Below are 27,482 nucleotides of genomic sequence, written 5' to 3'. Positions count from 1 at the left end.
GTGTTAAGTTTTATCATGCAACCAGAAACAAGTCAAATTTCATGGGCAAAAATAGATTTTACAGCCAAAAAATGTGTGCAAAGTGAGATTAGTCGAGTTTGCCAGCCATTTTGGATTTTCGTCGCCATATTGGATTTCAGATAAATTGCAAATCATTCCAAAATCAACCAATGACACATATCTCAAACACGCAACCAGAAAAAGTCGTATTTTATTGTTGGAAAATTGATATCCGAGCATTAAAATGTGAGATTCAATGGGATATTGGTGGCTATTTTGGATTTTGGCTGCCATTTTGGATTTGAGGCCAAATTCAGGGTGGTGACTCAGCTAAATTGAAAGGGCATAGACTAAGGATGACGGAACCACTGAGAAAACCTTGGCAAGACAAAAAATATGTTATTTTTATTTCTTGGCAGGGTCCCATCTATATACAAAAGCAACCCAAAAAATTAATCATGAGGGACAATGCGAATGCCAAGAACACGAGGTGACCATCCAGTCATTATTGAAGTTTTGGAATATTTGTAAGCAAGAATATTGATCTGTATACAAGCGAGTGAAAGAAAACTTGATTTCCTTTTTAAGGCTCCACACAGGAGGTAATGTGTATCAACCCGTTTAACTGTATGAACTGCACCTGATATACCTTACAAGTACCATCAGTCAGTAAAAGAGAAGTGCTATTGGGACCACATGGAATGGCTAATACCTTTGCTGGTGAACATCAAGTAGACTGGCAAACAAAGCAAAAGAGAGACCTTCACCGCAACATTGTGAGTTTGTACAAGGTCTTCAGTGAAACAGATCAATATGAAAGTTAGCAATCAATAATGAGAGATTTTTCTGGAGGTTGAGCTGCTGATATCACAGAGTTGAGTTGGCTTGTAAGGAAAACATCGCATGAAGCAAGGTGGTAATAAAGGGTATCGAGAATTTCAGTTATCTTCACAGCTCTAATGTTGTCGTTACAAAGTTCTTCGAAGCAGTTGAGTGTCTCCACAATGACTTTCCCAAGGAAATGGTATGGAATGTTCTGAAATGCAAAATTGGAACAATCATTTTGATGGAAATAGCATGTGCATTACAGTTTAATAATCAAGGTGGGCGTACACTGGCCAACATATTGTGTAAAACATTTTCACAGGGTTGTGTGCAACATTTATTGTACACAAGACAGCCAGCAGACTGTTCGCATGTGATAACAGGCTGTGGGGTGACATACGTTTATCATCTACCTATCACATGTGTTGCATACAATTTGTTTGTTGAGAGTTGGATAATGCATGCACACCTTTAGTTACCTTATCTGTCTGTGTTTGTGTATGTATATTTATTTATTTGTTTGCAGCCTGTGGCTGCTTAGCTGCATAATTTTTCTGAGGGCACAGATGTACCGCTGATGCACTGCCCCATTACTAGGAATCTGGTACTCATTTTGCCGAGCTCAGAAGGATGACAGGCTGAGTCAACCCACCTGGTATTAATTCAACTGATTGAGAAGGGCTTGAACTCAAGTCCGAAATATTTTAAGCCAGTCACCTTAACCGTGTACAGTATGTATAAATGTGGTGTGAACTCAGTGCTCTGATGTAGTTTCAAACAAATACTTTTCTAAATAGCTACAATGTGGCATTACTGAGGGCAGCACATGTCAATACCAGGGAATGCAAACGCAGCAGCAAACACAGAAGGTCACCCAGTTTTTCCTCAAGCAAAGAAAGACGAACTCGCTCAGCCTCCACAGCTTGCAGCTCAGCTTGCAGATGCTCGGCACTTGTCAGCCATTCATTAATCTCCATAGTTAGATTGTGTTTCAGCTGAGCACCACCACATGGCCAGTTGAGTGCATGGCCACCAGACCTGATGCAAAGATCAATGTCGCTTGTCTCCAATTTCTGTTGCTCTTCTTCATGTGCGGCAACCTGACACTCCACCGCTCTGAGCATCTGCTTTCCAATAATGCCTAGGTATGGTACATTTTAAAAATGAGAAATCAAAAAAAAGGGAGAAACGTATTGCTGAGCAATATATATCGTAATTTTTCATTTAATGTAAAACCCACTTGTTGACATGTAATATAAAGAAAACTACTGCACAGAGATACGTGAGCAAGAGTTGCAAGTCAATGTGTGTGTGTGTGTGTGTGTGTGTGTGTGTGTGTGTGTGTGTGTGTGTGTGTGTGTGTGTGTGTGTGTGTGTGTGTATATATATATATATATATATATATATATATATATATATATATATGTATATATATATATATATATATATATATATACATACATATATATATGTATATATATATATGTATATATATATATGTATATGTATATATATATATGTATATATATATATATATATATATATATATATATATATATATATATATGTATATATGTATATGTATATATATATATATATATATATATATGTATATATGTATATGTATATATATATATATATATATGTATATGTATATATATATATATATATGTATATATATATATATATGTATATATATATATATGTATATATATATATATATATATATATATATATATATATATATATATATATATATATATATATATATATATATATATATATATCTATATATATATATATATATATATATATATTTCTCAAAGGAATCCATGGTAAATAATTTGAAATATATATGTACATATAGTGTTACGGCTGTGGAAATTTGCATTACACCATGAAGGGCCCGGAGCTGAGATAACTCTAAGTACATGTGTAGTGAGACCAAACCCGTTGTATAGAGGGAATTTATGTGATTCATCCGGGCTGCGACGCTTTGAGTTAGCCGTTTTTCTGTTCTGTCGTTATTTTGAACCAACCACGTCTCAACCGCCATCACACAACAACCATGCCAACGCCACCATCTACGCTCCCACATCATTGCATCACAGCCATTCCCAAACGGCACCATAACCATCAAACCACCACCGAAAACCCTCTAACACCTTCACCTCTCTCCTTCTACGGCCATTCCTGCACCACCTGTGAACACTGAACGTCGGGCTGTCTTGGGCCCGTTCGGCGATTGGTGCCGAACGCACCGAGCCGCGAGCGCAAATGGCGGCCTTTCCGAGGGGAAAATTCGGATCAAAAACGCTACACGCCCACTTCTCCTCCGTCCAATTAGCGAGCGCGGGGCGGCTTGGCCCCGCCTCCAAGTGTGTGTATGTGAAGTCCGTATATGCAAATTTTAGGATCAGGGGAGGTTCACGCCCATTTTTGCCTGACCAATGGCTGACTGGGGGGGGGGGCAGCGTGGCCCCACCTCCAATCGCGTTCTGATCCTAAAATTTGCATATTGGCTGCTCCTGCCCGCCTATAAAAAGGCGAGCGTAAGGCGAATTGCCAGTGGCAGAGTAGAGTCGGTCGGGTGAGGAGAGTGCGGAACTGAGAAGAGTTGCAGGAAGAATTGAGTTCTGGAGTTGCCTGGAGAGGGTCGTCGAGAAGTGGCTGTTGGGGACGCATTGCGTTGCGTTGCGTTGGTGAAGTTGAGGCGAGTGCGAGTGAGGTGAATGATCACTCCTTTCCCAGTACGATAACCACTTCTTTATTTCTTTCACCACTTCTTCTTTATCCCGTACCAGCATTTGACCAGAAGTGGCTGGCAAGAATATAAATGTACACGTGCTGAGGCCTGGGGTCTTTTTGCCTTTGGAAGTCCATTGGGTTTGTGCATGAAACATCACCTGATACTCGGAATGCTATTGTTTGTCACTAAATTGGCAGGGTAGGTCTTTGTGCAATTTTTGGTTGAGTGTGCTTTTCCTCTTTATGATGGATATTCCCAACTACCTTAAAAACTAAACAAATACAGTATGTCAAACCAAGCACTCACCACTACTACCACCACAACCACCACCATGACCAGCATTCGCAGAAGATTCTGAAACACCTATTGGAGGAAGGTGCTGGTTATGTGGCACTCCAGTGTGCTTTGAGTTGTGCTCCGTGGTGGATCTGGACCAGGCAGTTTCTGGACTTCCTGTCCTGAATAAGAGGCACAGTTAAGTAAAGTAAGATCATAATATTAATCACGAGCAAATACAACCCGTCACTTTGCTAAGACGGGGGTTGGGAGGGGAAGGAGAGAGAGGAATAGAGGTAAGGGCGGGAGAGGCGGCAGGAGGGAAGGGAAGCTAGGAAGGGGGGAGCGAGAGCTATGCCTCACCAAACGTTGCTATACCGTGGGAGGGAGAGATGCGAGCGAGGAGGGCGTGGGTGTGTGTGAGTGAGTGAGTGAGTGAGTGAGTGAGTGAGTGAGTGAGTGAGTGAGTGAGTGAGTGAGTGAGTGAGTGAGTGAGTGAGTGAGTGAGTGAGTGAGTGAGTGAGTGAGTGAGTGAGAGAGAGAGAGAGAGAGAGAGAGAGAGAGAGAGAGAGAGAGAGAGAGAGAGAGAGAGAGAGAGAGAGAGAGAGAGAGAGAGAGAGAGAGAGAGAGAGAGAGATGTATATTTATATATATTTATATATATATATATATATATATATATATATATATATATATATATATATATATATATATATATATATATATCTGAGTCGTGGAGGTGGGGGTTAGTAAAGAGAATGATATATTATGCTCAATGACCGAACACACACACAAAGACAAACTCATGTCAGAACAGCTGTACACACAATGACACACAACAGAGTTTGTTAAGTAATCTGCTGGCACATCTGCAGAAACTTTGATATCCCAGTTCCAGAAAATTTGTGGGAACATGAACCAAATGTAATGACTGAAAACATGAAAGTAGCACTCACGTACGACCTTATAATCCCATCGAGCGTGAACATCGAAAACAAAGCATTGCGACCAGATATAAAACTGAGGTACAAAAAAAAGAGAAGAAGGAATTGCTGATTGAGGTGTTTATATGAGTGATTTTGGACTAAATGATGCAGAAATCAAGAAAATGAGCAAACACCAAGACCTCAAGGATGAAGTGAAAAGATCCTGGAAGCTGAAGAATGCCAAAGTTGTACCAGTGATAGCTGGTCCTACAGGAATGAAGACACACAACCTCACTGAGATATTAAACATAGGGGCAGTACCCCTGGGCACTCACATGGTAGCAGCTGGATAAGATAATCAGGCAACCACTGGTAGGCATGGATGAACCATAAAATATATCACGGAGAAGAAAGTTAATACCAATGGATTTTTTTATGTCATGAACAAACCTTGGTACATCACGGGTGATAAAGGTTGTCGTCAAGTTTCATCAAAATCATGTGTGTGGCTTCAGAAAAGATAGCAAATACATATTTTGGGGGGCAACCCCCCTCCCATAGAACCCCTTGGACCCAAATTTCTTTAATGTCGTGATCAAACTTTGGTACATCATGGGTGGTGAAAATGGTGGTGAAGCATCATTGGAATTGTATGTCTAGTCTTGGAGAAGAAAGCAAATACATATTTTGGGGGGCAACCCCCCTGAGAGCAGATTTTTGGAATTTCATGAACAAACTTTAATATGTCATGGATGATGAAGGCTGTCCTGAAGTTTCTTCAGAATTGTGTGTATTGTTTGAGAAGAAAGCAAACACCTCTTTGGGGAGTCAACCCACTCCCCCCCCCCAATCCCTGTAAACTCCCTCTGTAGACCCCTTCAGACCCCGTATTTTATAAATGTCATCTCGGGTGATGAAGGTTGTGGTCAAATTTCATTCAAATCGTATATGTAGTTTCTGAGAAGAAGTTGCAAGTATCTGTGGATGGACGAACAGACGGACGGACAACACGCCATCCCATAAGCGCCCAGGAACGACTTTACAGGTGAGCTAAAAAACCATCCCTGGGAATATCACTACAAACGAACTGCAGTTGGAAGCTGTCCGGGGGCTCAGCGACGATCCTGTGGAGATCCCTCGGCACAAAACTTAGAGAACAGAGAACTTCACAGCTTGGTCCATGAATCGTGACCCCTTACCGAAATGAAGGTGGATACTTTGAGCCCACCTAGGAGGGACTCCTTTCCACATTACACATTCTGAAACCCCATATGTAGATACCAATCAAAGACACACACACACACAAAAAAACACACACACAGACACACACACACACACACACACACACACACACACACACACACACACACACACACACACACACACACACACACACACACACACACACACACACACACACACACACACACACACACACACACACACACACACACACACACACACACACACACACACACACACACACACACACACACACACACACACACACACACACACACAGTGAGACCTGGTCGGTCTCTGTTTCATTTCACCTTGAACCCCAGCTGCATGTGGAGATAGCAGGCAACAGTATCGATAATTATCGTTGTGGGGGAGAAAATAATAAAATGCAATTGCTGAATGAACGTGTATCCCCCAAACCTGTTATTATTCAAACTTGTAGCTTCAAGCATTCCCAGTTTCGATGGTCAGGGTCGATCTAGCATGCCCAAAGGAAACAACAAATGGTTGTATAACTGCCTCCCTCACCACATTATTACGAGCTTCAGAATCTCTTTGTGTGGTGCAGACTCTTTAACATTCAGCCCAGGCAGCTCTGTTGTCAGTAAGAGAGGCAAACAAAAGCGTCACTTCATTTATTGCAAGCTTGGTCGGGACCATTTGCAAAGCAGCTGCAAAATGATGTCATGATCGAAAACCAGTCGTGTGTTTTGAGCAACACAGCTCAGGGGTTAACATGCTCTCCAAAGGCTTTTCCAATCATGTGTTTGATTGTGACGGTGGAAATTGTTCAACTCAAATGTTGTTTAGATGCTGTGAGCAGGTGGCGCTGCATCTTGGAGTATGCCATCCTTTGGACAGTAATGCACAACTGGCAATATCATCAAAGGTGGGTGGGTCCATCAAGTATGCCATAGCATATTTCAAAAAGGGTAGGCTAACCTGTGACGTCATCTTGGGTTTGGCTGTATAAACTGGAAGGACACTCGGTGGAGCGCATACCCTCCGCCATGCAATGCCTGATCCACGAGAACACATTGGTCCAATTACATTTTTGAAATACCATGCTATACCATACTATATCGTTTTTGGCCCTGTCTCTCAATGGTGAGGAATCACTTTCAAAATAAATAATTCTCGTATCCACATCCAGATTCGGATCTTCACCAAAATTGAATTAATTATTTCTTGCCACTCACCCAACAAGTCCACCAAAGTTTCGTCTGAATCCGTTCACAACTTTTTGAGATATCGTGCAATATATCATTTTTGACCCTGTCCCTCAATGGTGAAGAATCACTAAAAATGCTAGTAGCCGAATCCGGATCCGGATCTTCGCAAAATCGAATCAGTTCGTCCTTTTCACACACTGAACCTGTCCACAAAATTTCCTCCGGATCCATCCACAACGTTTTGAGATATCCTGTACACAAACAGACAAATGAAATGGCTCCTTGAGCAAGGAATTGCCGAAATAACTTTGTCATATCTCCATGATCTCTGAAAAAACAAAAACTGGGAAATCAATTTGGTTCTTATAAGTCGATAGTGTTACTGTTTAATGAGTTATAGCACTTAGTTTAGTCATGATCATAACTTGAAAGTCAATCGGACTTGAAATGACGTTTTTATCGAAATTTGAAAGTTTTGACCCGACCCCCCCTGACATTCGACCCCCGACCACTAAGAATGGTGTTGGTGTGACACCCCAATGAGACATATGGTTGGATGCAGTATTGGAAGATGCACATTTTGGATTTAGTTTGAAGTCGATACGACCATTTTAGCAGATGTTATTGCGAAAATAAGAATTTCGGTTTTCGGTGACCTTGACCTTGACCTTTGACCAAGATTCACCAAAAACGACAAGTGTCTAATTTGGAACATGGCCGACGTCTGTACCCAGTTTGGTCATGATCGCTGAAACGGTGTGGCTGCTACAGGGTAAACAAACATACAAACAAACAGACAAGCAAGTTGGTGGCGATGGGTCGCCGAGCATGAAAACTATAAGATATAGAGCAAAATGGATGTCAAATTGAGGATAGGGAATCACCTTAAGACTATGCATATCAAATCTCATCCAGTTCCATCTTCTGATAACTACTCGGTATCCATTTGAATGAAAAGTACCGAAAATGTGGTTTGAAATCCCCAAAGTTCGAGGGGGTGCTGTGGGTGAACAAAGATCTAAATCGAAAATCCGGCTCGATCGTTTGTGCACAATGTATTCCAGACGATTAGTGTGAATTTTCATGACCATCCGATCATAACCCTAGGAGGAGTAGCATTTGGCGCGAAGGCACCTCCAGCTCTCGCATATTATCGGTTTTTGCACTAATGCCACTAATGTCACCTTTGACCCCTGAGCTAAGTGAAATCGGTCAATATGTCCTGAGGCAAAGTTGTAGTTCTCATTGAGTACGATGAACCTGCAAAGTTTCATTCGTATCGATGCACTCACCTGGTCGCTAGGGGGCCTTCAATTTTCGCCAATTTTCGTGTATACCCTAATTGTAGGGGGCGCTGCGGGTAAAGTATTCCATATATCACAAAAACCGGAATATATTTGATAGAGTATCACCTGTAGGTCATTCGTGCCAAATTTCATAACCCTACGTGGGATAATGGCTTTCAGAATTGATTTTGCGTGAACGGTACCAATTTTGAAGGTTTTTCGGTTGTTGCTGGGGAACCAAAGTGTCCCTAGCAACCATCACAATTTCCAAAGCACGAGGTCATAAGATGTACCTACCACCCGAGTTTGGTCAAAATCCGCCCACGTTTACTACCAATTATGCTGATGACAAACGAACAAACATCCAAACAAACAGACAGAACTACTGACAAGAAGGGTCACCTATTTTGGCGACCCAACAGACAGAAAGACACACAGAATGACACACACACACAACCGATCAACAGAATTGCCGAAATCCGAAGGATTCCGGCAATTAACAAACAGACAAATGAAAAATCACTTACAGAGTGACAACTTGGCAAAACAGCACAAAGTAGAATGGCACTCAGCGGAGTGCATACCTCTGCCAGGTGGAATGGTGCACATTTTGTATCCCACTGATGGGCTGGATCCGAACCAAAATCCAATCCGCTTGTTCTTGTTACCTATCCAACTCATCCACCTTGTTTTGTCACAACTTGTCCACAACTTTTTGAGACAGAGTGATATATTTAGATTTTGGCCCTTTGCATCAATTTTAGAAATTATGCCTGTTTTGACCTTTTGATCTTAAAATCAATTGGTAGTTGAATTCAGCGACCTGACATGAAAATGCTCTTCAAATTTTAAGTCAATCGGATGAAAATTGACAATTTTAGAGACAATAAAAAATTGGCGTATTTTGGGTTGACCTTATGGCCGATGTTGACCTTTTGACCTATGATAACCTCAAAAGTATTCGGTGGTTGAATTCATTGACCTGATATGCAAATCCTGATAAAATATCAAGTCAATCAGATGAAATTTGAGAATTTAAGAAAATTTGGCTCAAATTGGCCCTCCGCTCCCCTGACTCCCCACTCAATCACTCGTATATATGTGTGTGTGTGTGTGTGTGTGTGTGTGTGTGTGTGTGTGTGTGTGTATATATTCATATTCTCTCTGTCTCTGTCTCTGTCTCTGTCTCTGTCTCTGTCTCTGTCTCTGTCTCTGTCTCTGTCTCTGTCTCTGTCTCTGTCTCTGTCTCTGTCTCTCTCTCTCTCTCTCTCTCTCTCTCTCTCTCTCTCTCTCTCTCTCTCTCTCTCTCTCTCTCTCTCTCTCACCTCTCTATCTCTCTCTCTTTCTCTTTCTCTCTTTCCCTCTCCCTCTCTCTTTCTCTCTCTCTCCCTCTCTCTTTCTTTCTTTCTCTCTCTCTTTCTCTCCCACCCCTATCCCTCACTCTTTCTCTCCCACGGCTATCCCTTTCCCTCTCTCCCTACCTCCTTCTCCCCCCTCCTAATATTCCCATCAGTGAAGCGACGGGTTGTATTTGTTAGTTAGCACTATAGTATAGTAAGTGAGCCATTTGGGAGGAGAAGAGGGGGAAAAAGAGGAATGTATGGGACATATGTATATGGGGGTGAGATCAAAATTCTGCCATTTTTTGTATATTACAGTTGATTATACAAAATATAAGATGGAATCTAAAGCCAGCTGTCGACTTGGCATCGTTCATCATGCCAAGACTTTCCTTGGCAAATCCAAACTTCTCACAATATACAAAGCTTTCACCTGCAGCTCTATGGAGAACTGCTCTCTGATTTGGGTTGGTGCTCCTGCCTCACACCTTTCACATAATGCTGTGGAGACAAAGACCCTCATAATCATTGGAATCTCCCGTGACATCGCTGAATTTTTGGGCCTGTTACTCCAGGATTGCAGACAGGTTGATGGTCCCTCTGCCTTTCCCACCTCCTTTCTGTTCTTGCACCATCTGCCTTTTCTGTGAAACCCCTTCCCTGCTGTGACCCCCCCTTATGCAGGTCAGGTCAGATTAGATGTACGACTTGCTCCAGGTTCCATGTAAACCTGTACTAATCTATTTCATGGTCGGGTGGTCGGTGATTAACCCGTCTCCCCCACCAGGTTTCCTATTGAGGAGAGTGTATGGATATGGACACCCAGCAGGATTAATCCAAGGAGACCGCCATGTGGTGGATGACACCTCTGCAGAACTCCACCACATGCCACCACAATCTGACCCAGGAAGTTTACCCCATGCTCTTCCTTCGATAATCAAAGAATTGGGGTCCCAAAGGCTTTGCCCCAATCCCGTCACCCGGTGAATTGCCCTGCAAAGGGCAGCAGCACAGGAGGTTCTCCTACAGAGTGGGCTTTCAGTTTTCTTTGTGTTCATGAGTTTTGCGGAATGAAGTATTTTACAGTGGCAGGAGTGAAAATCCTAACACCAACCTCCAAAAAAAAATGTAACCCATCTGCAGGACATCCGCAGACACACTTGGGCACTAGATGTGGATGGCCGTTGGCTCACAAGGCACTCCTCCGCCCTTCGACAGGTTTTGTTTTTAACCTGAGGCGGTCCCTTCGGGTGGGTGCCTGGAATGTCCTATCCCAAAGAGAGGATGATCACCTGTCTCTGTTATCACCTGAGCTCGAGCGTTTGGACATCGGGATTGCAGCACTCTCTGAGGTTCGGAGACCGGATTGCAATGACATCATGGCGGGTGGTGACACATATTATTGGTCTGGTCGCTCTGCTGGTTACCATGCCCAAGGAGTTGCTGTAGCTGTATTCAATAAGCTGACTCACATGATAACTGAGGTAACCCTGGTCTCTGTATATATTCAGACTTGAGGGGAGTGATCTCACCGCGAAGGAAGCATTCTATGCCGTACTCGAGTCTGTGGTTGATTAGTGCCCCAGGCGAGATGCTCTTCTCATCTTGGGGGATTTCAATGCTTCGACTGGAACTAATAGGGATGGTTATGAGATGTGTGTTGGTCCCCATGGGTCTGGAACTATGAACCAGAATAGCACTAACTTCCTTGACTTTGCAAGAAGTCATGGACTTAGGGTGGCTGGTTCATGGTTTCAGGGCCCACAGGCTCATCGCTGGACTGGGAATTCCATCGCTGGTGATTGGGCAAAGGAGATTAACCATGTGCTCGTTGATGGTCACTGGAGGATGATCCAGAACTGGAGGGTCTCCCGGAGTGCTCAGTTCCTCAATACTGACCACAGGCTTGTTGTTGCAACTCTGAAGTTGCAGCTTAAATCTGGTGGAATGGTACCATCCCAGCCTCGGCTGTATGATGCCAAGCTCAAGGATGAGAGGGTACCTGAGGAGTTTGCAAACAGGCTGAGTGGGGATTTGGGAGGTGTGGGTGCTTTGGGGAATCCTGAAGAGTTGTAGAGTACCTTCAACAACACCATCCTCGATGCTGCCGGTGGATGTCTTGGAACTCACCACAGTGCGAAGAAGAATTTTGTCTCTCAAGGGACTCTGGATGCCATTGACCAGTCGCAGAGCCAGGCTTCATGGCAGAGCTGAACTGTTCAGGGAGTTGTGGTGTAAAACTGTACTTGTGGTGAGGGTGGACAAGGAGGCCATGTGCAAGGAATCTGTGAGGCGGTAGAACTTCACCTGTGGTCAAGTGATTCTCGTCCTGCTTACAGGGGAACTCACACATTGTGTTCCTCCAAGCCCATCCCTCGGTGTACTGCAGTTAGAGTAGAGAGTGGTGGGCTCTTGACAGAGCAGTCCGAAGTGAAGGCCCGCTGGGCCGGTTACTTTGAGCAGCTGTATGAGGCTGAGCCAACAGCTGGTGAGTTGGATTTCAGGGATGTTACTATTCCTATTGCTGACCCTCAAATCAACTGTGTTCCACCTTCGTTTGTGGAAACACCTGCTGTGGTGAACCAGTTGAAATGGGTTAAAGCTCCTGGAATCCATGGAAGCCAAGCTGAACTTTAGAAGGCTGGTGAAAATGCTGTACTCGTGTCGTTGCAGGCAGTTCTGTGCTCTGTATGGAACACAGGCATCATCACAACTGACTGGAAGAGGGACCTTGTTGTCCCTCTTTGGAAAGGGAAGGGTGATCATCAAGACTGCAACAATTACCGATGGGTGACGCTGCTCTCAGTGCCGGGCAAGGTCTTTGCTCGGATAATTCTTGTTGGGGTTCTCCACCATCTGCTTGAGTACCAGCTACCAGAGTAGTCAGGCTTTACGCCAAAGAGGTCAATGATTGACCGTATCCTTGCACTTCGTGTCCTCACCGAATGCAGACAAGAGTTTTGGCAGGGGCTGCTTGCAGCTTATGTTGATCTCTGCAAATTGTTCGTTCAGTGAATGAGGATGCTCTCTCGAGGATTCTCGGTCTTCATGGGGTGCCACCAAAACTTATCAATTTGACGTCTGAATGATACTCTGGTACTCGGAGTGATGTGAGATGTGGTGGTTCATCACTGACTTATTTCCAGTTGTTGCTTGTGTTCATCAGGGGATGTGTTCCGGCCCTCACATTTTTCAGCCCGTGCATGGACTGGATTCTGGGAAGAATGTCGGAGAGATCAAGCTGCGGTACATTGTTTGAGAGTGTCATGATCTCCGACCTTGATTTTGCAGATGATAGTCATCTTTTCAGAGACTGGATATCCTTTCGGAGGCCCTCGGGGTGCTGAATGAGGAGTCGGAGCCGCTGGGATTACGGGTTTCCTGGGTCAAAACTAAGATCCAGGCTTTCAATGACATCTTGGATGCTGCGATCTTCTCTGTACCTGTTTCTGGTGAGGATGTTGATGTCATGGAGTGATTCATTTACCTTGGCAGTGATATTCCTGTCTTTGCTGGCTGTAAGCCAGAGGTCAATAGATGTATGGGTCGGGTCTGGGGAGTCATAGATTCACTGGATCATGGGCGTGGCTCTGTTGGTACCCATGCAGGAGGACACAAGTCTGAGTCTTCAGGTCCTTAGTGCTTCCAGTCTTGTTCTATGGATGTGAGACTTGGACTCTGACCAGGGATCTGAGACAGACACTTAACTCATTCAGTAGCAGGTCTCTTTGGCAAATCCTTGACTATCGCTGGTCAGACTTTGTGTCCAACTAAACGAGCTGTTGCTGAGAGAGACTCAAATTAGATTTGTTACTCGTATTGTCTGTGAGCGTCAGTTGTGGCTGTATGGACATGTGCTTCATTTCCTGATGCTGATCCTGCTCACTAGATTCTCTCAGCGAGGGAGCTTCCTGAGCAGAGGAGGCAAATAGGCTGACCACTTACCTCGTGGGTGAAGCAGGGTGATCAGCATCTCGAGGAGGTGGGGATGGACCAGGCATATGGATGGGGGATGGCCAAAGGGAGGCTCCTGGAGTACCGATGGAAAGTGGATGCAGCGACCTGCTGCTCCGGCGCAATATCTCATACCTGATCTGACACGACCAAACATCCTCTTGCACATTGCAGAATATTCAAAGCACAAACATTGCAATCCAGACTCATCCTTCTTAACCAATGGAAAATATGTACCAGATGTACTTTGTCAAGTGTCAACTAACCATTTAACCAAGGAGTGTCAAGTAAATCAGGTTGTTCTCAATGCGACAGCACCTGTCGTTGCTCAGCAGTTCATCATGCCAGTTTTGCTACCATCGATGGACTGGCAGGGAGGAAATTTATCAGAAACTCCTTGAAACCTGTGAGAGTTTCGGATGGGCTTCGGAAGCATGGCGGGGAGCGACCCTTGGTGATTAACAAATGTACAGACATTTGTGAGAGTGGTAGATCCAGAGGAAGGAGTGACCTGCTTTTTTTTGCGTTTTTGTTGTGGGTTTTTTTTTCTTTATTTCAGGACTGGTCTCCTATATCCACATTGGGAACATGAGTATACAAATTCAGCCTGGGAATTCTTCTACAGAAAACTGCTTTCTCTTATGCACAGCTTCATCGCATCTCGTCTCCAATTATCTTACCCATCCTCCCGCTCTTGGGTCTCTGAATCCTGTACTTTAAAACAACTTGCATTCTCCTCCTGTAAGGCAAATCTGAACAAAGGAAACCTCAAAATCATTCCACAACAAGTGTGTGTCTCCCCCCCCAGGAGAGTCAGAAAACAACATCTGTGTAATCTCAAAAATGAGCTTTTAAACTTGCCTCCCTCCTCTAAAACCTGGTGGTGCCTTATCAAGTCTGTGACTGGTGCATGCTCTCCTCCCATCCCTTCCTTCACTTCAAAAGGTACCACAGCCGACGATGCTCGTGAGAAGGCCGAATTCCTCAATTTTGTGTTTGCTTCAAAATCTCGTGTCCCTAACCCCTCACTCTATGTACCCATCCTTCCCAGTTGTCCGATTGCTCCTGAATTCTGTCTTTTACACGTGTAAAGGGGGAAATGTTTCTGGTAACCCTTGAGTCTGACTCTGCAACTGGACCAGACGGCATCAGCTCATGTGTCCTAAAAACCTGCTCTGCTGCTTTTGCATGTCCTCTCTCTTTGCCATTTTCATCCTGTCATTTACCATTGGTCATCTTCCATCTGTTTCGAAATCAACCAATATCACAGCATTGCATAAAAAGGTGCAAAAACGGATCCCTGTAACGCCAGCCCAATTAGTTTACTTCCAATCATCAGCGCGGTCATGGAATCCATCATCGCAGTTGACATAAAATCATTACTTTTCTCCCACAGCCTCATCTCAGATCATCAATTCGGATTCAGTCCTGATCACTCGACCTTGGACATGCTGCTTCTACTCTCCCAACAACGGATGGAGGCCCTCAATGTCAGAAATGAGATCAGGGCCGTCTCTGGACATGTCTCGAGTTTTTTTTTTTAATACAGTCTGACGTCCTGACTTTCTCTCCAAACTGTCTGCCTGTGGAATCCAAGGCCAACTCCACTCTTGGAACACTGACTTCCTCCACTCACTCTTCTAGGCTCTGTCCTATTCCTAATCTTCATCAATGATCTCACTGACTCTCTGCAAAATCATCTATCTCTTTGCTGATGACTCCACTATCTGCCCTGAGATCTCTTATTCTTCGAACAGACAGCAGCCCCTTCCCTCTCCTCAGACCTTGACAAAATCACTAAGTGGTCAAACACTTTTTTTTGCTGATGTATCCATGTTGTCCACCCTTTGCGTTCTCCCTTACCCCCTCATCATTACCTGTATCCCTTGTTTGTCCACTTCGACTACTTTCTTCTGTTGCCCTGCTGTTGGGGTTCCCCCCTCCCCCCTCCCCTTTTTAGCCCTGCCATCGAAGGTGAAGGAGGTTATGTTTTCACCCCCTCTCTGTCTATGTTTATTTGTCTGTTCGTTTGTGTGAAGGACATCTCAAAAGGTTGTAGATAGATCCGGATGAAATTTGGTGGCCAGGTTGGATGTGTGACAAGGACAAACTGGTTAGATTTTGGTGAAGATCCGGATCTGGATCTGATAATTTTTAAAAGTGATTCTTCACCATTGAGAGATGGGGCTAAACCAATATACAGCACGATATCTCCAAAAAGTTGTGGACGGATTCGGACGAAACTTGGTGGACATGTTGGGAGTGTGACCATGAAAAAATGATTCCATTTTGGTGAAGATACGAAAATTACTTAATTTATAAAATGATTCTTCACCATTGAGAGATAGGGCCAAAAACGATAAATAGCATGATATTTCAAAAAATGCATTGGGCCCGATATGTTCTCGTGGATCAGGCATCACGTGGCAGAGATATGACGCTCCACCGAGTGTCCTTCTAGTTCCTGCTATTCCCAATGATATGTTGTGTCCTGATTTATTCTGTGTAATCCCTCTTCCATGAGCCTAGACTGCCTTAGACCATGTAAAAACACAATTTAAAGAAAAAGAAAAAAGAAAACCAATGCTCTGATATTCGCGGACCCCAACATTAGCGGACCCCGAGATTTGTGTCATTTTTCCAGGAACATATCCCCCGCGAATGTCGGGGTCCAACAGTTCTTATAATCACAGACCCTGTGCTTTATCTATTTGCATAGAACAGACAAACTTCAACATCTGCCTTGAAATTTATCTTGTCCTGTCTCTTCATTGACAATGGAGTAGTAATTGTGATAAAAGATCATCTGTTTGTGGCGACAGCCTGTGATCCTGATTAGCCCACAAAATAAGGTTTCCTGCACGCAATAGGGGAAAAATTTTGATGGCAGTGGAAAATGGCTGCCACAGCCATCAGCCACTGAAATTGAGATGGCCCAATATCCAAATCTGTTCATAATATGATAGGCGACTCGTGTGCCAAATTTGGTGCTTTCCTCACAAAATGCACAATTGTTATGCAATATATAGCTAAGTTGCCCCACTATAAGATTTTCACCCCCATTCTGATCAGATCTCGTGAGACGTGCAGACGAGTTTCTGTAAGAAGTATGAAAAGGGGGAAATAAGGCAAATTTTCAGCAGGCAATAACTTGGCTCTCTTTGCAACTGCTTTTCGTCTCTCACTGCCTTGCATTTGCTGGCGATGTTAAGGACATCAGTAATCAAATCAATGGAACATGCAGTCTTGTTGATGAATGTGTCTCAAGGGGACAGAGGCCAGAATGGGAGCGAAACAAGGCCCATTTGAGTCTGATGAAGTCCAGACGTCAAAGCCAAGACACATGCTTCACTGCGCTCGCAGCCTGTGCGGTGGCTACATGGCTTGCCATCTGCCACCCCCATTCTCCACGGTAGCACGACAAGCAGTGATTTCTGAGCCAATTTTGTTTGCCTTGGGTGGGGCTAATTAATCGAATCAGTTTTGCAATCCTCAATAAGCTTTTATTTTATTTTTGACTTCCAAATATCAGGTATGAATCCAGCTCTGAGCGACTCCACCACTGGAGGAATAATTTATAAACGTTTGTCTGGCCCACAACGCATGATATCATTCCAATATCCAATCATGTGTATTGATTACAGATGAAAACAAAGAGAGCAGATTCATTCTTTACTCATTGCAATCCTGACCTAACTCAGCAAGTTATCCCGACTGCACATCAGATTCACACGGCACAGACGCACAGTGTTAACCCATCACCTCTTCACCCACAAGGGAAGTCTGACCAGCATTAATATTGGGTGACACCACGTCTTTGTCTTTGATCTGCACTTACCTCCCAACCTGGACCTCTTCTCCCCATTCAACTCGAACTCAAGGACCATGGTCCCATAATTCGCGAATTTAACATCATATTGCTCCGTAATCCGTCGTGCATTAATTTAGAGGGGAAAAATGATTGACTAAATTTGCTGAAATTTACTAAAGTTGTTGCTAAATTAGCTGCACATGCTGCAACTAAGTGCAGATTGAAAGTTGACAAACTATATACAACCCTAGTGATGTTTCCCAGCGTTTGGTTATATTTATGTACGAGCAAATACAACCCGTCACTTCGCTGACGGGTATATTAAGGGGTGGGGAGAGAAAGAGGGAGGGGAAGGGAGAAAGAGAGAAAAGGGGGAGGAGGGATGGAGGAGGGAGAGAGGAGGATGGGGGAGAGAAGGAGGTAGTGGGGAGGGAAAGGTGGTGTTCTGGACATGCATTTGATTGAGAGACTTGAGGGAAAGTGGAGGGTGTAAAAAAAAAACGTCTGAAAAAAAAAAGCTTTCATTTGTCCAATTCGCACATTCTTTGACATCCCTTCCTCTCCTCAATCTCCGGAGAGTGGTACGGTGGTGGAGGGGATTTGGAAGAGGACAGCATGAGGGGAGGGGAGGGGAGGGGAGGGGGAAGCAGCAAGAGGTGGGGAGTGAAGGCAGCATGAGGTCGGGTCAAGTATGGGAGCATGCGCTGGAGAAACGCGCATTGCTGCGTCCACTTTCCACTGGTACTCCAGGGGCCTCCGTCCAGCTATCCCCCAGGCAGATGCCTGGCCCATCCCCATCTCCTTGAAATTCTGATCAACCTGCTGCAACCACGAGACACGGCCTGTTGGCCTCCTCCACTCACGAGGATCCCTCGCTGAGAGAATCTGATGAGCAGGATCAGAGACAGGAAAATGAGACACGTGTCCATACAGCCTCAGCTGACGCTCATGGACTATGCAGGTCACAAATCTCATTTGAATCTCTCTCAGCAACCGCGTGTTGGACACAAAGTCTGACCAGCGATAGCCAAGGATTCTCCGAAGAGAGCTGGTACCAAAGGAATTAAGTCTCCATCTCAGATCCCTGGTCAGAGTCCAAGTCTCACATCCACAGAGCAAGACTGGAAGCACCAGGACCTGAAGACTCAGACTTTTGTCCGCCCACACAGGTACCGGCAGCACCACACCCCATGATACAGTGAATCCATGACTCCCCTGGCTCAAACCAAACGTCTGTTGACCTCTGGCTCACAGCCAGCAAAGACCTGAATATCACTGCCAAGGTAACTGAATCTCTCCGTGACCTCAACATCCTCGCCACAAACAGGTACAGACAGGATAGCAGTATTCAAGATGTCATTGAAAGCCTGCATCTTAGTATTGACCCAGGAAACCCATAATCCCAGTGGCTCCAACTCCTCATTCAGCACCCCGAGGGCCCCCAAAGGATATCCAAGGACTCCGCAAAGATGACTGCGAAATCAAGGTCAGAGATCTTGACATTCCCAAACGATGCACCGCAGCTTGATCTCTCCAACATACTCCCAATAATCCAGTTCATACAAGTGCTGAAAAGTGTGGGGGGCAGTACACACCCCCGAGGAACTCCAGTAACAACTGGAAATAAGTCAGGGATGGTATCACCACATTTCACAGCACTCTCAGTCCCAGAGTATAGTTCAGACATCAGATTGATCAGTTTTGATGGCACCCCACGAAGACCATGAATCCTCCAGAGGGCATCCCAATTCACTGAATCAAACACTTTACAGAGATCAACTTCGGCTATAAGCAGCCCCTGCCGAAACTCTCATCTGTGTTCAGTGAGGACCTGAAGAGCAAGGATACGGTCAATCGTTGATCTCTTTGGTGTAAAGCCTGACTGCTCTGGACGCTGGTGCTCAAGCAAATGGTGGCGAACCCTATAAAGAATTATCTGAGCAACGATCTTGTCCGCCACTGAGAGCAGCGTCACCCCTCGGTAGTTGTTGCAGTCTTGGCGATCACCCCTTCCCTTTCCAGAGAGGGACAACAAGGCCCCCTTCTAATCACTTGGGATGATGCCCGTGTTCCAGGCAGAGCACAAAACTGCATGCAACGACATGAGTGCAGCATTTCCACCAGCCTTGAGAAGTTCAACATGGATGCCACAGATCCCTGGAGCTTAATCCGATTTCAACATGTTCACCGCAGCCCGTGTTTCCGCAAACGAAAGTGGACCACAGGTGATTTGTGGGTCAGCAATAGAGATTGCAACACCCCTGACATCCAATTAAACAGATGGGGGATCAGCCTGGAACAGCCGCTCACATTAACTGGCTCAATGGGCCTTCACTTTGGATTCCTCTGTCAAGAACCCACCACCCTCCGCTCTTACTGCAGTTCACCAAGGGATGGGCTTGGAGGAACGCAATGCGTGAATTCCCCTGTAAGCAGGACGAGAATCTCTTGACCACAGGTGATGCTCTACTCCCTCACAGATTCCTCGCACATAGGCCTCCTTGTCCACCCTTAGCACATGTACAGCTTTATGCCTCAGCTCCCTGAACAGCTCAGCTCTGCCATTCAGCCTGGCCCTGCGACTCTGGTCAATGGTATCCAGTGTCCCTTGAGAGACAAAATTCTTATTCACCCTCCGGTGAGTTCCAAGACATCTTCCAGAAACATCAAGGATGGTGTTCTTTAAGGTCCTCCCCAACTCTTCAGGATCCCCCAAAGCACCCAGACCCCCCAAATCTCCACTCAGCCTGTTCACAAGCTTCTCAGCTACCCTCTCATCCTTGAGTTTGCCAACATCCAATCTCGGCTGGGATAGTACCAATCTCCTGGAATTAAGCTGCAGCTTCAGAGTTGCTCCAACAAGCCTGTGGTCAGTATTGAGTAACTAAGTACTCCGGTAGACCCTGCAGTTCTGGATCCTCCTCTAGCGACCCTCAACGAGCACATGGTAAACCTCTTTTGCCACACCACTAACGTTGGAATACCAAGTCCAGCGGTGAACCTGTGGTCATTGTAACCATGAACCAGCCACCATAAGTTCATGACCTCTTGCAAAATCAAGAAACAGTGCTATTCTTGTTCACAGTTCCAGACCCATGGGGACCAACACACGTCTCATAACCTTCACTGCTAATTCCAGTTGATGCATTGAAATCCCCCAAAGACTAGAAGTGTATCTCGTCTGGGGCACTGCTCAACCACAGACACGAGCGTGGCGTAGAATGCATCCTTCATGGTGAGGTCACTCGCCTCAGTCGGAGCATAAACAGAGACCAGGGAAATGACACCTAAGGAGTGACAAATCCTTTGTCTCATTATACGCTCGTTGACCGGTGTTACCTCAGTTATCATTGGAGTCAGCTTATTGGACACAGCTACAGCAACTCCTTGGGCATGGTACCCATCAGATCGACCAGACCCATAGTAGGTGTAACCACCTGCCATGATCTCGCTGCAATCCGGTCTCCGAACCTCAGAGAGAGCTGCAATCCTGATGTCCAAACGCTTGAGCTCAGGTGATAACAGAGACAGGTGATCATCCTCTCTTAGGGATAGGACATTCCAGGCACCCACCCGAAGGGTCCACCTCAGGTTAACCCAAGGAGACTGTCGTCTGGTGGACGACACCTCAGCACCACCCCGACACACTACTGCAATCTGATCCGGGAAGGTTACCCCGTAGTTTCCCTCCTATCATCAAAGATTGGGGTCCCAAAGGCTTTTCCCCAATCCAGTCATCCGGTGAGTTGCCCTTGAAGGGAAGCTGCACAGAAGGTACTCCCACGGAGTGGGTTTTCAGATTTAAAAAATGCTTTTAGAATGTTTTGCAGAATGAAGGGTCTTGTGGTGGTCAGAGTGCAAATCCTGCCACCAACCTCCTCTTTAAAAGTAGCCCAACTGCAGGAGGACGTCCTCAAACACAGTTGGGTGTACCAGCAAATACAACCTGTCTTTGGGACAGCATGAGGGAAGGCAGAGTGAGGTTGGGAAGGAAAAGTGAGGGGAGGGGGAGGTATCATTGGGGGGGGGACAGCATGGGTGTGAAGGGGGAAGGCAGCGTGAGGGAAAGGGGAAGCAATGGGAATGCCGCACGAGGGGAGAGAATGGAAAGGGAGCATGAGGGAGGGGGGGATGAGGGAATGGGGTGGCAGTATGATGGGAGAAAATGGGAAGGCAGCGTGAGGGGAAGGAATGGGGAAGCAGCACGAGGTGAGGGAATGGGGAGGCAGCATGAGGGGAGGGGAGGCAACGAGTGTCGGGGAGGAAAAGAGGAGGGTGGGGAGGCAGCGTGAGGGTAAGTGGGGGCAGCGTGAGGGGAGGTGGAGGCAGCGTGAGTGGAGGTGGAGGCAGCGTGAGGGGAAGTGGAGGGAGCGTGAGGGGAAGTGGAGGCAGCGTGAGGGGAGGTGGAGGCAGCGTGAGGGGAGGTGGAGGCAGCGTGAGGGGAAGTGGAGGCAGCGTGAGGGGAGGTTAAGGCAGCGTGAGGGGAAGTGGAGGCAGCGTGAGGGGAAGTGGAGGCAGCGTGAGGGGAAGTGGAGGCAGCGTGAGGGGAGGTTAAGGCAGCGTGAGGGGAAGTGGAGGCAGCGTGAGGGGAAGTGGAGGCAGCGTGAGGGGAGGTGGAGGCAGCGTGAGGGGAGGTGGAGGCAGCGTGAGGGGAGGTGGAGGCAGCGTGAGGGGAGGTGGAGGCAGCGTGAGGGGAGGTGGAGGCAGCGTGAGGGGAGGTGGAGGCAGCGTGAGGGGAGGTGGAGGCAGCGTGAGGGGAGGTGGAGGCAGCGTGAGGGGAGGTGGAGGCAGCGTGAGGGGAGGTGGAGGCAGCGTGAGGGGAGGTGGAGGCAGCGTGAGGGGAGGTGGAGGCAGCGTGAGGGGAGGTGGAGGCAGCGTGAGGGGAGGTGGAGGCAGCGTGAGGGGAGGTGGAGGCAGCGTGAGGGGAGGTGGAGGCAGCGTGAGGGGAGGTGGAGGCAGCGTGAGGGGAAGTGGAGGCAGCGTGAGGGGAAGTGGAGGCAGCGTGAGGGGAGGTGGAGGCAGCGTGAGGGGAGGTGGAGGCAGCGTGAGGGGTGGTGGAGGCAGCGTGAGGGGAGGTAGAGGCAGCGTGAGGGGAGGTAGAGGCAGCGTGAGGGTAGGTGGAGGCAGCGTGAGGGGAGGTGGAGGCAGCGTGAGGGGAAGTGGAGGCAGCGTAAGGAGAAATGGAGGTAGCGTGAGGGGAGGTGGAGGAAGAGTGAGGGGAGGTGGTGGAAGCGTGAGGGAAGGTGGAGGAAGCCTGAGGAGAGGTGGAGGAAGTGTTAGGTAAGGTGGAGGAAGCATGAGGGTAGGTGGAGGCAGCATGAGGTGAGGTGGTGGCAGCATGAGGGGAATGGGAGGCAGCATGAGGGGAATGGGAGGCAGCATGAGGGGAATGGGAGGCAGCATGAGGGGAATGGGAGGCAGCATGAGGGGAATGGTTGGCAGCATGAGGGGAAATGAAGGAAGTATGAGTGGAGGGGCAGGGAAGGCAGTGGAAGGGAATGGTCGGCAGCATACCAGGGGATTACAGGGGTGAGAAAACGTGTCCAAACAGCAAAGTTTAATTTTTAACCGCCGTGTTCTATGTAAAACTAGGCGGGATCATTTAAATTAAAAAAAATTTAAATTTACATTTTTTTTTTTAATCTTCCTGGCAAAGTGTGCCTGCTTGCCCCAACCCACACATGTTCCTCCAACCTACTCACATGAAGGCATTCACAAACCCACCACGTTCGACGTGCATGTGTGCTGTCTTCGTAGTCTTCGGTTTCAGAGACTGCTGACGATTAATATATTGCAGCAGCAACTCATAGTATATTTATATAAATATTTTGTCCTGAAAGCAAATCGCACGAAACAGGAAAAAGAAATTTGCATACGTAATTACTGAAAAAAACAGAGGACCCCTGTCAATTCTATCATGATGGATTGCAAAAGCAAGTTAGAGAGCACGGCATTGCACCAAATGAAGTTTCACTTTCTGCACATCCATTCCTCTTTTCCTCACTAAACATAATTGCTCGAACAGTCGAAAAAGATAAGTTTAATGCTTTTGCTTTAATAAATACAGCGAGTTATAAAAAATCACCAATTTGTCAAAATTTTCAGATTTCACTCATGATTTTGAACACTTATTTAGTCCACCACGTCCAATTCTCAAATCAGATCGTCCTATAATAATTTGATTATAAAATGTAATTAGTCCGTGAGAGTAGGTCATGTTTCCAAATCAAGTCGTGCTTGAATCGGCTGAACAAAATGGCGAATTAAGATCTCAGCAAGCTGACAGAGGGCTGATCGAGGCTGAGCCTTGATGAAGGATATATTTAAATAAGGCCGTTAATTATCTTCAAAAAGGGTTTATTGTAATTAACCCAAACACCCAATTTTCACTCTTTCACTTTCTTGGAGTTTTTTTTTTCATATGCATGCAAAGTTTCAGGCTGAAAGGTTGTATGGTTTTGGGGTTATGGAGGAGACACACTGACACACTTATTTGTATCGATATCATATCCTTCCTTCACATGTATCATGTATGTACAATATGTATTCATGTTGCTCGAGTGCTTTGTGAAAGCTGTGAAAGTGCTCATTAGAAATTTTTAAAGTTTTAAATTTTATTTTGTTCAGACTTACTTTGAGCAATGGCTTCTCCATCCGCACGGTTTATCTTGTTTTATTACCCTACTCAACCCACACTTGCCTTCTCGTCTGCCTCGTCCCCCGCTCTCTGTCCTTGAAGCACCACCTCCCCTCGACAAAACACAACTATGTTGACAGTTGATGTGTTGCTTTCAGTGCTTTAAGTTACAAAGACATTGTATTGTAGCTTTCCACGTTACGCGCCGGTTACTGCAAAATGTCATTCCAGGCATTTTCAGTTACTGTGTTGTATATACTGTACATATTTATATATTTTTTCTTGATGCCAACCAGAATGGCTATGACTACTCATTGAATGAAGCCAATTGTTCCTTACACCTCGTGGGGTCAACCGGGGAAAGTTTTTGGCCCAAATCTTTCACGAACTGGCTGGGCAGGACCGTCGTATGACTGACAGTGACGAGGGCAGGAATTTGGAATTTGCACAGGGTGCCTGCGATAACTCGCCTCCACTTGGAGGGATACACCATGGAATCTTTATAACGTCCACCAACTCTAATGCTAGCAAACTTGACAGTTTTAGGTCAATTTGAGGGACTGTTATGTACTCTTTGGTGCAACGCTCTGTCCAAAATGCCACGATGTTTGCCTACGTAATAAATCGATGGTCTCTTCCGAATTGCACGAAGGTGTGAACATGAAATCCCTGTTTTGGATTCTCAACCGGTGTTTTTTTTGTTTTTTTGTACACCTTGTTGAGGCTCGTATGAGAGCTAACACACAACGCATAGCAAGGGGGCATGAGACAAGAGGGGCAGAGTGGGAAGGAGAAATTAGTGGGGAACAGAGACATTAGGAGATCTGTGGAAGGGAGAGGGATGGGACGTCGAACATGGGGAATAGAAGATGGACATTGCAGGGACTTTCAGGAAGGAAAGCAGGGAATTTGAAGGAGGTGGGATTGGGTGGATTATTGGGGGTAGAAAAGATCGAGGATTTGGATGGGGGATGATAAGAGTTGGTGGTGAACAGCTGTTTTGAAGGCCTGGAGGGAAGAATAGGATTGAATAGAGTGAGGAGTTCATTCCAAAGACGGGAAAAAAGAGGAATGAAAGAGTGAAGGTGAACAGCGATTCGTGATTTTGGTAGTTTTACCAGAAGAGGGGTGTTGGCGGACCTTGAGTGCCCTGCGGAAATGTGGTAGGGACAAATCGCAGAGATAGCAGGGGGGAGGAGCGAGGCTGGAGAGGAGACAGTAGAAGACAAAGACCACCGACCAGCCTGCGGTGATTGAGTGAGAGGCCCAAAGACTCAGCCTCATCGCGGGAGATGACAATGATCCGAAATGCCCTGGTTTCCACAGCGTGAAGCCGAGAAAAGTGGGAGGCAGGAGCACCAGCCCAGAGTGGAGAGCAGTACTCCATCAGTACTTTTCACTGAAGTTCCCCATCACAGTGACTGAGGTGTTATGACTTGTGAAATCAATGATTTGCAATTGATTGGTTGGTCTGGTCTGTCTGTCTGTCTGTCTCTCTGCATGTCAATCTTCCACAGGTCACAATTTTAAACCGATCTTCACAAAAATGGTAGAGATGGTCGGAAGCAAGAAGCCCATTGATTTTTGAGATAAAAAGGTCAACATGGGCCGGATTTCTAAAATTGTCAATTTTCAATCAATTGACTTGGGATTTGAAGAGGATTTGCATATCAGATCACTGAATTCAACCCTCAGTTATGTTTGATGTCAACATAGGCCAAAGAACAACAACCTCGGTGCAATTTCCAAAATCGTTAATTTTCATCCGATTGACGTGAAATTTGAACAGAGTTTGCATGTGATGAGAGTGAATTCAACTACGAATTATTTTGAGGTCAACATAGGCCAAAAGGTTAAAATAGGTCAAAGGTCAACAACATAGTTGAGATTTCTAAAATCCTCAGTTTTCATCCAATTGATATGACTTGAACTTTGAAGAGGATTTGCACATCATTGTCGATGGATTAAACCAACTTTATTTCAGCGATTTTGCAATTATCATTCTCTGCACAACGTCTTTCTCATTTGTTTATTCGTACCTTCTGCCCTTCCCAGGCCGCTCACGGGAAGCTCGGCGCACTTCGCACTCAAGGTCATGAACCCTGACGAGTGCAGCCTGCAGCACGCGGCGCGTTCTTTCCGCTCCGCGACGCACAGCGTGAGCTTCGGAACGCAGCGCTGAGCTCCTGATCTCGCAAACACGTTGCCACCGCACCCTCTCAGATCCAGACTCCAAATCTTGAACTCGGACGCATTCAGCACAGCTGGCCTCCCGTGGTGGTGCAGCAGGATCACGGCGCAGGGTCACCTGCAGCGCAAGCGAGCGAGCATCGCTACCCTGGAGAGCGAGTCGCAGATCCTCGACGAGCTCCCGCAGGTTCGCATTCTCTTCTTCGAGCCTCGTCGAACGTTGCCGTGTTTGCTCAAGCACCACAGCCGGCACTTTGCTGCATACATTTTCCCTAAAGCAGCAGTCGCTGCGGCAGCAGCAGCAGTTTCGTAAATTCCGAGCATCGCCTGTCCGCAGAGCTGCGGACTTTGATGACGATGCAAGTAATGATGACGCACACGATATCAGAGAGGCGCTGCACCTGCAACTCTCTCCATCTGTCCAGTCACCATGGATCCCGAAGGGTGATATTGATCGTCCGCGGAGCGTATTTGCTTCCCGAGTCCGAGCCCTGCGGCTCCGAAGGTGAATCTGTGCCTCCAAGAGCTCCGGGTCACCAGAAAATGGAACACGAGGTGCACTTTGAGAACTGAGATTCTCAAAACGTCCACAGAGACGGCCGTGGAACTCTCCGAAGGACAGGGTGGGAGGTAGGTCACGAAGCAACGGCGACTCGCAGTTCCTCGCGGTCTCTCCCAAGTTGAGCACTTCGCACAGCGACTGGAAATCATCGGCCGAGATCACGCCTCGACTGCCAGAGTCGAGATGGTCAAATACTTCCTGCAAATATTGGTCCAAGCCCGTCGCCAGAACGACGACTTCATTTTCCACGCAGCTGGTGATGCCAAAACGGTACGCCAGTGCCTCGACCACCCACTGAGAACACGGTACCGGACACCGTGTTCCTGTTCCCTCTCCTCCTGATGGCTCCATGACCTTCCCTCTGTTATTGGTAATTTTTTTGTTGTTGCTGTTGTTGCTTTTGCTGCCTTAGGAAACACTCCAAAAGAAAGTGAAGACACAACTGCCTCTGAGGGTTGTCACAAATCCATCGGAAGCACAACCAAAGCTCTCGCAACGCTCGCACAATCGCA

General features: G+C 46.3%; 2 protein-coding genes across 2 annotated transcripts; both read right to left on the bottom strand.

The window, feature by feature from the left end:
- Positions 1-108: 108 nt before the first annotated feature.
- On the bottom strand, positions 109-27,482 carry EFCC1 (EF-hand and coiled-coil domain containing 1). The gene is made up of 4 exons (XM_085897356.1): positions 26,258-27,482; positions 3,881-4,032; positions 1,662-1,966; positions 109-1,036 (listed from the first exon to the last, which is right to left on the bottom strand). Exons 1-4 carry the CDS (start codon positions 27,319-27,321, stop codon positions 821-823), a joined length of 1,737 nt encoding a protein of 578 aa, XP_085753482.1. The 5' UTR covers positions 27,322-27,482; the 3' UTR covers positions 109-820.
- On the bottom strand, positions 16,606-23,093 carry LOC147018062 (uncharacterized). Its single transcript, XM_085899883.1, has 3 exons — positions 21,832-23,093; positions 16,809-16,868; positions 16,606-16,627 (listed from the first exon to the last, which is right to left on the bottom strand). The coding sequence occupies exons 1-3, from the start codon at positions 23,091-23,093 to the stop codon at positions 16,606-16,608; spliced, it is 1,344 nt and encodes a 447-aa protein (XP_085756009.1).

This window comes from Eptatretus burgeri, chromosome 10 (assembly GCF_056783735.1).
Source record: "Eptatretus burgeri isolate ZD-2024b chromosome 10, Ebu_testis_v1, whole genome shotgun sequence".
NCBI classification, from domain to species: domain Eukaryota; kingdom Metazoa; phylum Chordata; class Myxini; order Myxiniformes; family Myxinidae; genus Eptatretus; species Eptatretus burgeri.
Note: the sequence above shows the minus strand (reverse complement) of the source record. Positions and strands in the feature narration are given on the sequence as shown.